At 38.9% G+C, this 15,137-nt stretch overlaps 1 protein-coding gene across 12 annotated transcripts in view; it reads right to left on the reverse strand.

Annotated features, from left to right (window-relative positions):
• The window catches only part of dab2ipa (DAB2 interacting protein a), a 77,263-nt gene that overhangs the window by 2,485 nt on the left and 59,641 nt on the right, over positions 1-15,137 (reverse strand). For 11 of the 12 annotated variants that reach the window (XM_056772964.1, XM_056772963.1, XM_056772966.1 and 8 more), the window contains 9 exons: positions 12,378-12,522; positions 11,001-11,145; positions 10,662-10,898; positions 10,377-10,578; positions 7,765-7,943; positions 5,526-6,414; positions 4,127-4,279; positions 1,293-1,495; positions 819-906 (listed from right to left, as the gene is read on the reverse strand). In XM_056772964.1, coding sequence (XP_056628942.1) covers positions 819-906; positions 1,293-1,495; positions 4,127-4,279; positions 5,526-6,414; positions 7,765-7,943; positions 10,377-10,578; positions 10,662-10,898; positions 11,001-11,145; positions 12,378-12,522 — 2,241 coding nt within the window. Of the gene's footprint in view, positions 1-818; positions 907-1,292; positions 1,496-4,126; positions 4,280-5,003; positions 5,414-5,525; positions 6,415-7,764; positions 7,944-10,376; positions 10,579-10,661; positions 10,899-11,000; positions 11,146-12,377; positions 12,523-15,137 lie in introns of those variants that run through there. The other variant, XM_056772968.1, reaches the window with a different exon arrangement.

The raw sequence follows: 15,137 nt of genomic DNA on the forward strand, positions 1-15,137 counted from the left end.
TAACATTGCGCAGTTTCTAATGTTTGATTAAATTCTATCTTCTTTATAATGAACACAAGGTGACCGGTGCGCTCTTAAATATTACAGACTAATTACTCTGTCATTTCAGCGTGAAAACCACTCATGGAATTTAAATTAAAATTCATTCTGTGGCAGTCATAATCACTCCTTGTCTTGATAAAAGACATCTATGATTGAAAGTTATTTGTCTATGATTTTAAAACAAGTTCTCTTGGGCTGGTTTTGTCGCTTATGAAATTAATTATAAGAAGCTGATTTGCCAATGAGGTAGCGGATGTTCATCATCAAACTATTAAATTCACTTAAATCTAAATTCGGTGTATTTTTATTTTAAATAGAAACTGTACATTAAAGTTTAACGTTAAAGTCACCGTGAACTGGAAATTGCATTCGTGTTTACTTCCGTATTCTGACGCATTTCTGAGTGCAACGGAATTTCGAACAAGAAAAAAATGTGGGTGTGGCTTGTTTTTCCCTGCGATTTAATTGGATGTATAAAAACAGCCGTAGCATTTTGAAATAGGACTGGAGCAGACTGACACTTGAAGGGGAGGAGTTAACAGATGCCCCACCCAAGCCGTCTAACTTACATCATTTAAGATGGAAAGTCACTACAGGAGTGGATTTTCAGATTTTAACTGAAGATTATGAGGACACATGGATTTTAAATAGAGAAGGACCCACATTGGTAAGCTATTTATAATAAACGCTGCAATATTCCATGAAAAAAAGGATTTGATATTTTTAATTTCACGGGGACTTTAATGACCAGCAGTTTTCATGCATTCATAATTTACCTGGGCGTCGATGATCTTCTGCTTTGAGTCCACGATGGCCTGCATGTCTGCATGATCCTTTTTCAGCTCCTCTTCGACTGACATTAACCTACAAAAGTTATTTCACATACATTGTTAAACCACTGCAACCGTGTTAACAAAACACCCCAGAAAAGTTCCCGTTAAGCAATTGTGACCTCTTGCTTAAAACTGTTACTTTGCCAGGAAATGCATTAGGAGCTGCAGCATAATACATGTTAAGTAAGAAGGTTCTGACCGTGGCTTGTGTCTTCTTACATTTAGTATTCAAGACATTTATCCAGCATGTTTATTGCAATAAGCCACCAGAAAATTCAAGATTTTTGCTCTCCCCATATTTTGTTACAGGTGCAGAGAAACTAGCTGCTCTAACACAATAACCTGCACTGTTTGACACTGATCAGAAACCTACAATCTTTTGGTTCACAAACACAAACGGCAGTATGAGATGCTCGCCTGGTGATGATGCTCTTCATCTGAAGCTCCTTGTCGTCCTGCTGTTTGCGTAACCGGTCCTCCGTGTCCTCCAGTCGAGCCTGGTACTCCAGGAGCATCTTCTGTGTCTGCTCATCCTGGCTCTTCATGCGACATTCATACTCCTCCAACTTCTTAGCAGAAATGCGCAGCTTCTCTTGCAGGATGGCGATCTCCTGCTGATACTGAGGAGAGAGTGAATGAGAGACACACCATGTGGGTTATAATTATTTTAATTCCAAACTGTTTGTTGCCATTGTGCTACTCTGTTTTTACAGACAATTATGCCAATAAAGTATCTCGGTCTCTTGTTACCCACCCTTTTACTTGTTTGTCAATTTAAGTGAGGCATAGACGGTGACAGACCAAAAAAGAAAGAGCGAGAGACAGAGAGGCTGTGTGTTTAAAAAAGATGGGAAGGGAAGGAGAGAGAGAGAGAAAAGAAGAGCCAAAACAAAGTGTTAGAGAGAGAGAGACAGAACGAGTGAGACTATGAGAGTATGTGTGTGTAAGTGGAGAAGACTAAGAGAGAGACAGAACACGTCTAATATCAGGATTATAGGACAATAAAGCTCTGTGTGGATGAAGAGTTCACAGCCGTGCTCAGGTCTGATATGAAAATTACATGAATAAAGTCTTGGTAATCATCTCTTATACTTCTGCTAATCTTGTGAAATCCGGCACAACTACATACAAATTTGTTGCAACCCACGAGCTGTGAAAGTAAGGCGCTAAAGATGTTAAAGGGGTCATATGGTGTTATAAATTCCCCATGCAGGTATTAGAGACGTTAAAATGCAAAAATGAAAGTGTCGGAACAAAACATGCATTCTATTTAAATGCGAATGCTCACCCAGACCTGCCTGAAACGCCTTGTGTAACCACACCCCCACAAATCTACATCAGTTTGTGGTATGATTTGACTAAGACCACCAAAATGTACAGTATATACAAGTAGGGTACACCTGTCAGTACAATTGCATTGTAACCTGATGTTTCAAATATGGTAAGAGAAGTTACATTTCCGTCACAAACTTGCAGTATTCGACCAATCACTACGCACTTGTTAACTGGCCAATCATAGCACACCTCGCTTTTCAGAGCGATGAGCTTTGTTAAAAATCTGTTTCAGAGAGGCGGGGCAAAGAGGAGATACAAACATGCACTGTATGTGGGAAATACAGCGTTTTTGACCCTTAAATCGTGTATACACATTGCATTACATCTAAAAGACACCATAATATTCTTTTTAGCCGAGTCATTTGAAACCTTTAATATATAAGGGCAGTTGACAAGTTGTGTTTATTCGCTTTATTGTTAACATATACTTGGGCTGCGATGGATTCCACAAGTTTGTGTAGACCCAGGTAACACAATCTAACACATTTTCTAAAAAAAATGTTTTGTTTCTTTTTGCAGTTTAACATAATGAATTTGAAAATAACAGATACTTATTACAATCAACGGTACTCACAAAAAACTGTACTTTTTTAAACTTTTTTTATACATTTCTGTGTTATTACTCATATGCAGAAATGACAAGGTACTTGCATAACACTGATCTTAAAACAACACTTTAACAAAATGAATCTTCCCAAACTTTAGAAGTGTACATTTGATTGTTTTTGTCTTTTATGACTACTGTCCTCACGAACCAAGTTCCAGACGGAGTAACCCATCATCCCTTTATCCCACTTTCCCTGTGCTACAGAAATTTCAGTGACAATTGGAAAAAACATTTTAATTTAAGTAACAATTTGTAAAGTTTTTGTTTATTTGGAATATACCGATATATTGTAATCAATGATATAAGCTCAAAATTAACTTGAGCCAACTATACACTAAAACATTGATGCTACATATAATTAAATATTTCCACGATAATTAGCACCACAGAATTGTAAAAGAACTATAAAAAGTTGTTACACAGTGTAATTCAATTTATCAAGCCACGATAAAAGAACGGTTCAGAGACGTGTGCTTAACAGAATTTTAAATATCTGAAAATGTTAACAACTTAAATCTCGATCTTTTTTCTTTACATGCTATTAAAATAGTTGAAGATGAAGTACATTATATGTTGCATGGGTGTACTGTGTGTGGCTGTAATTGCTCCACATGTCATGTCAACTACACATGTGAAATACACACATATTCAATATCATGACTGTACTGTCAACAAAAAAAGACTGTTTGTAGACTGTTTCAAAGAATTTCTGCGATGAAATGCTTCAGGCGATCCAGAAACTACAAACGTGTTTTATCTAATATTTTATGTTGTTCAGACAGACAGACAGAATTTCACAGAGCCTCGACATCCGCATTTCAGATTCTCCTTTGTCAAGGGCTTAATAAATACGCGAAGACTAAGAATAATAAGCAAAATGACCAAGATGTTTTTTCCCCTGGCTTTGCATCCAGACTAAAAAGTCACAGCGAATTAAGTCTCGGTTCTCTCACGAGGATTCCTCCAATCTTCAGAGCAACACTTCCATTAACAGCTTCAAACACAGCGGATGTGAGTTCTGCTCGGGGAGAGAGAGAGTGGAGTATGTGGGTGTACAATCCGCCGGGCTTAGCATTCATTAAAGAAAATGAGAGAAACAGCAGACGGGGCTGAACCAGTCAATAGATCTCTTTCTCTCTATAGTGATTTGATCTGAATGCTGGGAAAAAGAACCCTAGAATGTTCTTATTTTTATTTTGGTTTGGAGATAACCAATAAACCTGCATTACATCCTCATATCATACAAACCAGCACTGAAAACCTGCATTAAAGAAGCTGTTTTGATACAAAGGCTGAGCTCCATTATTACCTTTTCAGTTTGTGTAAGTTCTTCCTTGTTTGTAAAATCCTCTCGGTGTTTTGTATCCGGGTCCATGCCCTCCTGATCCAAATACTGAACGTTCATATTCAGCAGCCACGCAGCAGTGCGGTCCAGAGCATTTGGGTTCACAGGTGATGGAGCCTAACGAAAGATAATAGAAACGCAGATGCACATACACATCAGCTTCTGAATCTGGCTACTTATGTCTTGATGTCCACCAATAATTCAGTTCTGCACCCACTCGTTGACTAAAAGCAACACTTCTCTTTTCAAGTGTTATTTTCAAATTGTGATGTTTTTATTAATGCATATTGGACATACGTATAATTGGTTATATAGCATTTGATGAACAAAACAATATAAATGTTATGAAAATAATAGAAATGAATGTAAATAAATCATTAAAAAATATTTTCATTCGCTCATTAGTATTTTTATGAACTTATTTTATTATATGATTATATTTATAATTTGAATATATATATCCTTTTATTATTATATAATATATACTATATTGTTTTTTACCAATTTATTTAATTGTCTTCATTTTTATGGACCACTGGCTAGTTGGATCTTACTGTTATCATCCTTGTGGGGACATTCAGTGTATAAGACAATGTTTTATATACATTAATAAAATGTATAATTGTATAAAGTGTATAAAACCACACACATATATATTTCTTACCTGTCTGCTGTAAATGAGGACATTCCATAGATTTATTTATTGTTTTTTACACAGCTAGTGATAGATACTAACATACACTTAACCCTAATAATAACCTTTTAAAAATATTACATTTAAAAAAATATCTTTTCTACTGTATATTTCTAGGGCGGTTTTACAAACGAGGACCACTGTTGAGATTTGTCAAGTTTTGCTCACTTTTGGCTACAAATTGATAAACTCACACATACAGCAAAGAGAAAGAAAAAGCAGGTAAGAGATGGACAGATGTATTAGATGTTGTCTTAAAACTTTTCAAGGTGACAACAACACTAAGAAGCTCGCTCAGAAAAAGGTTTGATCATGTTTTAATGAAGATTCACTTCAGCAGACATCAAACAAAGAGTTCTGACAATCCGAGCACTCAGCGGCCATTTAATCACAGTGCCGTGCGTGCGCTCCCACAATTAATTCTGCTTGTCTGCTTCGTTCCCCGAGAGTTTGACACGAGAGGGTACGATCATCTCAAATCAAGAGCTCTGTTTCATTCTATTGATGGACCAAACTCTCAGGAGATCAGAGTGCCAAGATGTTTTAAGGATGTGTGCCTAGATTAGAGATGTCCAAACGAGCCAGGGAAAATAAAAATGAGGGTGCCATCAGCATCATGATGCTGGGGTGTTGCTATGCGGTTGCTAAGGGGATAATGTGGGCACTCACCTGTTTGTGCAGGGTACGTTGTTTGGATTCCGGACTGTCCCCTTTCGAAGATGATGACTGCTGCCTTAGTCTGGTGCCACTGCTTGGCCAATCCGGAGAGGATGACATCATACTGCCACTGGACGGGCGGGGATAGGGGGCGGTGTTAAGCATGCTGGGTGGGGTGCGGCCCCTCGTGACCCCTGGAGGTGGCTGGTCTATCCGGCGCTGCGGCCCGGCGCTGTTCTGCCTCGGCACGTTTGTTTGTTGTTGCGTCTCCGTAAGCGAGAGCTGTCTACGGGTGAACTCTCCTGAACGGCGAGCAAACTCATCCCCGCTGCTACCCCCTCCACCGCTGGCACCCGCGCAGGACTGGGTCACAAACGCATGCTTCGGCCCCGCATCCTCTGCGTTACTCTGGGAGCTGATGGAACTCTGGCACTCGGATCCCGAATCGGGCACAACGCGGGGCGACACGGCCAATCCCGCAGCCATATGGTACACCGGGTTCTGGAAAGACAGTGGGGCGAGCAACTGGGACCTCCCCGGGATGATGTCCGAGCTAGGCGTGGTTGGAGTTTGGGCTGGTCTTCTAAGGGTCGGGCCGGCAGGCGTGTTGACCTTGATCGTGCGGGTGGTCCACACTCCTGTTCCCTGACCCACAGACGTCTGGCTGTCATTGATGGGATCACTGAAGGAGGTGTTGGGAGCACTCTCCAAAGAACGGCTGTCCTGAAGGTCCACCATTGAAAGGCTCTTGCTGCCGTTGGGGATAGGAACGTCGGGTTCGTTGGCCTCGGAGTAACTCGAACTGCGGGCAGGCGATGGCTGAATCATGGAGTTCCTCGTTACGAAAAACAGATCTTTGTTTTCGGGGGTCGGCGAGGGCAGGCGAGTGAAATCCACCAACCTGTTGATATGACATTTGGTCAGAATTAAGATCTCAGCTCTTCTTGAAACCATGTGTGTTCGGGTCTGTGGGACACATTTTCAATGTTTACGACTAAGATGCAATTCGATGCTTTTTCTTAACCACCAACTTTTATATTTAAGACAAACACATGTCATAGAGATATAATCTGTTTTTGTTGCATACATATTATGTGGGTGCACCAGAACTGCTAACAAAAACATTTCACAAGGGTTTAAGGCAAAATGTGTCATTTCTGTCCTTCTACCTGTCAGTCTTGACCAAATTAACAACATTAGCTAAACCAATAGTTGAGTTTGGTGTGGAACCAATGGCAGATGTGGGTGGTATCTGAAAGGATCTTTATTTTTGCAATTGTTTTGGTGGCTCTTGTGGTGCAGTAATGACACACTTCACCTTTAATTGAAATCAAACTCATTAACGGCCTATTAGCCAAATCTAAATATCTAATAGAAGTGGGTGCTGTGAAGTGGGTGAGACAGCAGCTCAAAGCATTACATTACTCATCACATTAAAATAGCCTTAGTTTCAGAACAACATTAAAAATATATATTTGATATCTGCCATTGTACTGAGAAACACAACTACAGCTAGAGGGGTTGATATTAACAAAAGAGATAGACCAAAAAAATTATATTAAGTCCTCTACAGTCTATGCATGGATAAAAGCTCCCTTTATAAAATGTACACTTACTCATTTGGCTGATGCTTTTATATAAAAGGACATTTATATTTTATAATTCAGCAGATGCTTATATCCAAAGCGACCCAATTTATGGTTTTCAAAACATGAATCATCAAACGCTGGTTTTATTCTCTGCAAGTAACAAATTAAACTAATGTAGATTTGTACTTTTGTAAAGCTCTTTTTATATTAACGGTTTGTATTATTGAATTGCATTATTGTTTTCCTCACTTTTGCAAGTCGTTTTAGATAAAAGCATCTAAATATAAATGTAGCCACACTGTTCAGGGGTTCCTCGGATACAAGCGTGACACTGTGTCCTAACCACACGACACAAGTTTAAGCCACAGGCAATTTGTCTGTCTGGTTTTTATTTTGTCAAGTCGTGCCCCATTTTCACTTCAATCACAAATCACAGCCACAGAGTGTGTGCAACGCACCACGCAGCGCACAACTACCAACCACGCTTCAATTTCAAGATTACAAGAATTTTTGTAATGACTATATCTTCGTGGAGGTTGTTCTTCAATAGATGCTAAACTGGTACACCGTAATGCACAGCAGGCTTGTATTTGTTCTTGCTGGTACATCGGGAATTTCATTCAGGAGGAAAAAACTCTTGAACAAATGGTGTGTATACATACCCTGTAATCTCACTGTCCATGACCATCTTCTGTAGGCCGGTGGACAGGCTGCTGCTGGGCAGGCTGGGGGAACCCACACGCTCGGTGGGAGATGCCACAGGAGCCCCGGTGGGATTCGTCAGGGCTGCGTTCACATCCCGCAGGATCCGTGCTAAAGGACCCAGTTTAGTGACTGTACTCTAGATCAAAAGATAATTATATATAACCTCATTAATTCAATTACAAAACTTTAAGAAAGATTAGAATGTCATTCCTATTTATATTCCCCTTAATAGATGGGATGCATCTGCTCATTTTGCATTACAACAACTGTCATCAAAAGTATGACATACTAGGTCAGGCAAACCAAGTAGTCAGCATGCATGAAAACTCCATAAATATTCTAGGGGGCTACTTTAAAGAAAAGCAAGTTTTGATTTGTTCAATTAATATTTTGTTAACTTAATAAGTGCTTTCATTTTGTGTAGTTTACTGTTGACTTCACTTTTATTCAAAAAGGTGGAAATAAATAAACAATTAAATAAAAGAGTACCTGTATATATCAATAAATAATAAATCACTATCCAAATCTTAGGCTGTGTTTACATTTGTCATTAACATGTGACCTGTATCTTGATGTTGTCCACATACACACTGAAAAGACAAGTGTAAACGCGTTTCTGATCGGAATGTTATCGGATCACAGTTTAACGTCAACGAAATCAAGGCAGTTTATCCACTTTAACCGGTACAACTTCACAGAAAACCCCACCCGCTATCATTACTCTCATTCGTCTGATGACAATTACAGCGTAAAAGTTTACTCTTGCTCCTGAACGTTGCACAGTCTTTCATTTTCAAGTTTTTTTTAAGTGCATCACAACTTACATGTATGTCAAATCACACAAGACATCTTCAGCTGTATCATCACATATTTGTGACTGCTTCGATCAGGTTTTACTCGCACACACAGCGGTGTTTTTAAACGCACCATTTGTTTCTTTTCATGTAACAGACACGAATAGAAACACTATACCAGCTTGTTTCTAACAAACTTGTTTGTATTTACTGTATATGAGGCAATCAACACTCCGTTTCCAGCTGCGCTGTCCCGAGGGATGCTGAACTGCTGCCAGGGGCCAGTACGAGACACAAGCGGCAGCCACGCAGCTTGAAACGGAGGTCTGAATATACTGTACATATCATTAACACACAGAAACAAGCTTGTATAGTGTCAATGCACTGTCACTTGAAGCCGAACCAACCCAAATAGACGAGAACAATGTACGTGATAGCTTTTAACCATAGTAACTTACTTGCGTGATTTTTAATGTATCTGTGACATTAATAAACAAATGATGTGTTTAAAAACACTGTTAGATTCTCCATGTGTGTGTGTGTGTGAGCAGCTTGAACATGTGTACATATGAAGTAGCTTGTATAATTTCAAATACTGTACATCCTCTGCTTATACTTTCAAACATAAGATCACAAATCGTTTTTATAACTTCAGCGTTGTAGTCCAAACAATTATACTTTTAAAAAAAATGGGTGGGAAACCAGAGATCCGATCCGATATCCAGATGTGGAAGATCTTGACAAGTGTAAACGCACTGTGTCCTAACTGTCTGAACATCCGATCTGCTTGTTCGATCACAGAGATCGCATGTTAATGACAAATATGAACGCAGCCTTAGACTACCTGATAGACTACTTTGATATTGCTAAAAAATAATGTGGTTAAGCCAATAATGTGGCTAAAAAATAATGTGGTATGCAATCACTTAATAATGTGATAAGAGATGCAATAAAGCTTTACGTTCGTAAAATCTATTTTAATTTTAAATTGTTTTAAATGAAAGCATCACTACAATTTCTGAATGTCATTGCGATAAGCACTAGGGCTGTCACTATATCTGATTTTCACATGGTTATCGTGGCAGAAAGAAGTCATGATAACGATATTATCGCATTAATCAAAAACTTTCATTTTGTTGATTATGTTTTATTTTTTATTAATATGTGGTCGTGGACGACAAACCAGTCTTAAGGGAAAATTAGATTTTTACAAAATCTGAAACATGAAGAAATAAGCTTTCTATTGATCCATGGTTTGAAAGGATAGGACACTATCTGGTGGAACAACAACCGTTTACAAATCTGGAAAATATTGCGAAAACCACCTTCGAAGTTGTTAATCTAAGACACTGTAGCAGGCCATCCATAAATAAAGTTTTTGTAAACTTACGGTAGGAAATTAATAAAATATTATCATTTATTTTTGTGAGATCTTTACATAGAATCCTAATGGTTTTTTGAATAAAAGAAAAATCTGTCATTTTTACCCATAGCCTGTATTTTTGGCAATAACTAAAAATATTCCTGTGCTTCTTAAGACTGGTTTTGTTGTCCAGGGTCACATATGTTTTATTAATTATGTTTATTTTAATGAATCACACTCAAAACAGAATTGTAGGGAGGCAGAAAAAGGCTTTGGGATCTTAAATGTTAAATAAATTCAGAATTTTATGATATGTGTGATTAATATTAGCCCAATATTAATATCACAGTTATTGTGATAACCCTAATATGCACCCCAACTACAAAACAAACAAAGAATCTCAGACGCTCACCTGGTCGAGCTGCGAGACAGCTTCTGACAATAAAGACTGAAGAGAAGACAGTTCACGGCCAAGATCAACGTAGCCCTCGAACCCCGCTGTATTTGAGATAGTCTCTGGGTTGGAGATCTCCAGTAAGAAACGCTGCATGTTGGTCCATTCGTGTTCCAGGAACAGATTCATGAAGGACATGTACTCCTCCTTACTGCCAAATCTATAACATACGACAGACTTAAACAACTGTACTATCAACCGCGTTCAACAATTTCTATCAATGGTTTGGACACATGCACTCACTTGGTAAAGTTGGCGAGGTTTTGCGTGACTTTGGCGATGAGAGTGAGCGTGCGGGCGGTGCGATCGTCGGGATACTCTTGCATGAGACTGAAGAGAGAGGGCGACATGATGGCAGGACACAGGAAGCGCAGGAACAGAGACGCACTGATCAGACGCTCGCTGATGTCCGGCCGGCCTCGGTTACTGCACTCCAGCCTCCACGACGCAAACACTTCCTTGAGCTCCCGAGGAAACACGCTGTTGGTCAAATATAAGATAGAAGGAAATCGGAATGAAACGAATCAAACCACTGTTGGCACCATGTGATGTTGATAACAGATGTGAATGTGATGCCGTTACCAGTAGGAGTTGATGATCTTGCAGAAAGCAAGTTCACAGCACATTTTCAAGTTGCTCTGGTGCTCATGCAGGTCACTGGAGGAGCATTTTGATGAATCCACCTCGCAGTTCTCGTCTGACTCGTACAGGGCTTTGATAAACTCGCCTGCGACAAAGATCAAACAAGGCAGCAAGATTAACGACGTGTAGGAGTCTGAATTAGTTCAGCGTACAGGGTACATCAGTTCTGTACTGCTGGTTTTAAACAAGAGATAATGTTAAAGGTGCAATCATAAATGTATCTTTGTTAAAGGAAGAGAATAGTACGTAGACCTTCACACTCATAACAAAAACGAAAAACGTTTGATTTTACATGAAGCAGGTTTATCCTGACAACATCACGATTTTTGGACACGTTCCTTCGTGGATTCAATTATAAAAGTGCATTTCTACGATGGCATCGTTGATCAAATGTTTGGCCACATTTCACTTACATCACTTGTGTCATTAATGCCTCGAAGGATAAGATTTACCTAATCGATGGCTTGATTTCATTTCCTAATGCTGAAAAATGAAACAATTATTTCGTAGTGCAGAAAATTGGCTTGATTTTATAATAAAGATTAAACTACAGTGTGTTTTTAGTGGCGCGGAACCTCGGTAGGTTACTTGTATTTCCAAACAAGAGCCAAGAAATAGTGGCTGAAAAACAAACTTTTGAAATGGCCCTTCACTCCTTTTCACTGGATTTGTGGGCATTTTGTCAAATGGAACGATGTGACATGCATTCTGACTTCTTTACAATGTTAAATGTGCTGTCTTCTCATGCTTAACATGGTCAACTTATCCAAAAAATTGTTGGGCGTATTACGTAGTATTTCTGTGCTCGATACACTCCCCCAGCGATTGTACAGGTTTCGGAAAGTTTTTTTTCGAACATATAAAACTGTTTTGTAACCATTTTTCTTAGTCCGTTATTGGACAACTCTCTCGGAGAAGCACGCGTCACGGCCACAGGAGAGCAGGAGAAGGACTATGTGCGGACATCACGTTCACTTGTGTGCAGGAGAGAGAGAAAGAGCATATGTTCGGATGCCGCACATGAACCGCATGCGGTGAGTGAAACTGATGTCTGTGTTTTGTGCTTTAGTTCAGCCTACCCCTCCCCCCTGCACGCACTATATGATTTATGAAGTAATCCTACAGCTGGTCCTCAAGATTAATATGAGATTGGCAGAAAACCCATGTGTTAGGGCCGCTTTAAATAATTAAACAGAACGTAAAACACACACAAAAAAGTAAATTATTTATCTCTTATTTTCGCAACATTTTTCAACCGCCAAAAACTACATGAGAAAAACACAGAATTGCACTGAAATTCTCAAACACTTTTTATACCTAAAGCGTCCTGCAGGTATTTCTGTCCGACTAGTTTCAGGTATTCCTCTATAGCTTTCGTAGCCAGTGTGTTTTCACGGAATATGAGATGCTCGTTTTCTCCGCATCTATCCACCTCGGACATCATCAGATCTGTCAGAAAGTCCTGAAAGAGAAACATGTTAAGATTTATATGAACATCTCTGATGTAGATCTTTAGTTTAATTTGAAAAATGTTCCATAAATTTAATAGGGAAGTGCTTCATTTTTACAAACCTATCGTGATTGTAAAAATAACAACCTTAAAGCAACGTTATAACGGCGCCACTGTATTTAAACTTAAAACAACCTACTTGCTTCATTTGACACAAGAGAGTTTTTTGATTAAAAAAAAACTAACATCACTGCTATAGCACAAAAGATGAAACGCTAGGAAATATGCTGTTTATATGTCTGCTGTGCTACTACTGGTCTTTCCCCTTCTGCCCTTCTTTGATCACTGTTTTTGAAGTCCTACTTTTGTTGTTGAACCATCCAGAGCCAGGCGTCTCACTAGATGACCTGCAAATAGCAAATACATCTGACGGGTGGATACAATGGCTTTTCATTTGGAGTCTGGGCACATCTCTATTGACTGAAGAAACACTGCAGCTGTAGTCACGGTGTGTTCCAGATTGAGACGGTTATAGATATCCCACGGATGCATGACTCATGCAGTAAAAGCGTATCGATTGTGGGATAATGGACGCTGTGTATCCCAATGAAATTTTCCCTTGGTTTTACTGTATTATTCTTCCCCTCACTTCCTGTTTTTCTTCTCCAAAAGCATATTCCACTCTGACTTGAATGTCTCCATGATGAGTTTCAGCCGAGTACATGCACCAGAAGTTCAAACACAGCACGTAAACATGCTAGTGACTATATAAGGATTTATAAACTTAACATAAAAGTAGACACAATATTAAAAATGTATATGGATGTATGCATGTCAAAAAAGCACAATACAAGAGGCTCATTCCACTGAAACATTGATATTTCAAGCTATGTGCGATGTGTGAAACACCAAAATTTTCATCAATATTAGCCGAAAGTTAAGGAAAAAGGCAAAGCCTTTAACTTTCTTTTTATTCTAGAATGGAACCGTAATTAAAGGTCCACGCCAATATGAAAATCCAGAATAGACGATGAAATTAAGAAGAAAATGGGAGATTTTCTTCAACATACATAACTTTTAAATAGTAGCGAACAAATTAATGCACTTAGTTAAATGCATTTGTTAGACAAATTTTCTTTAATATTATACATATATATTCAAATATTAATATAATACAATCTTAAATTATACTTTTTAAATACTTGATGTTGACATCAAGGAGTAAACTAGATTATTCTAGATTAAACGTGTTCCTTCACTATGCTTTCTAAAATTATAAAGATATTAGGGCTTTCAATTAGATTTACCGCTTCCAAAATAAATATAAACACATATCCGTCCACATCTGTATACCTTTCTTTTTTCTGTAAGTTTCAAATTGTAAATATCATATGCTTAAATTGTAAATATCTATGTCTGATCCTTAAATTAGTTTTATTTGCTCTTGATTTTTTATTTTATATTCTTGTTGTTTTATGTTATGTAGCACTGTAGATTGTCTGCGGCTCGCAACAAGCATTCCGATGCACATTTTGTCACTAAAATTGTACACTCAACAAATAAACTGGAAACTTAAAATGGTCTATAACAAATAATACAGTAAGCAACACCGTAATTATAGCTGGACTCAAATGGCATGTTGTCCGGCATGGGAGTCGGGTGCCTTAACAAGGATGCTAAAGGCCTCTAGAGTCTGTCATAAGAACATCTCTTGCGGTCGGGGACGGAGGACTGCACAGTTCTGACAAACTGGCTGACCTCTGTTACATATGTTTTATATTTTCCATTTCATTAAAAGTGGTTGTTCCAAACAATAGAGCCAAACAGATTTAAAAACGACATGATAAAGATGATATTACATCGTTAAAATTTTGGTGAAACGTTTGTTTAATGCTCAGTAATGGAGAGAGAGATGAGGAACATTTCTCCAGAGATCAGTGTGGGTGGTGCCGCGCTGCTGTCAGCTGAATGTCTGTTAGGGGTGCAGGCGTGCGCGCACGTCTATAGCTGGCCCCGATTTCTGCTGATGCTCTGGCGTGGGATCAATGCTTTGCAGCAGATGTATGTTGGTGTTTCGAGAGATAGAGTCAGACTCATTATTTCACGCCTCAACGAGCGGCAATCTGAGGATTCTGTCTTCCAAACAGGTGTCCACAACAATCTAAACGTTCTCGGACACGTTTGCATTATGTAAGACGGGAAACAATGCACAACACAGAAAAAATGGTTTTGCAAAACACACCACATACAGTAGCTCTCCCACCATCACCAGCGGGAGCAGGTGATAAAGGCATATCTGAGCTGTTCGAAGGGAGCAGAGGGGCATTGTGGGTATGAAACTGAGAGGATCAAATGAGACCCACTTGGCAGGCGCCACAGAGCTCGCTATTCAATTAGGACACGAGTGCTTAACACAGCGTGCAGCACAAGGTCTGCTACACCATGACACTTTTCCTTAGTTTTACCATGAATCAGAAACTGCCTATCACATCACACATGTTTTTAGCTCAGTGCCACAATCAGCACATAGCAGAACTCCACAGAGTAGATTGTGTATGGAGGCTTGTGGACAACTTTTATTTAAATTGCAAATGCATTTATTAGACATATGTTCAAATCTATCTTTA

This window comes from Triplophysa dalaica, chromosome 18, assembly GCF_015846415.1.
Source record: "Triplophysa dalaica isolate WHDGS20190420 chromosome 18, ASM1584641v1, whole genome shotgun sequence".
In the NCBI taxonomy this organism is placed as follows: Eukaryota; Metazoa; Chordata; class Actinopteri; order Cypriniformes; family Nemacheilidae; genus Triplophysa; species Triplophysa dalaica.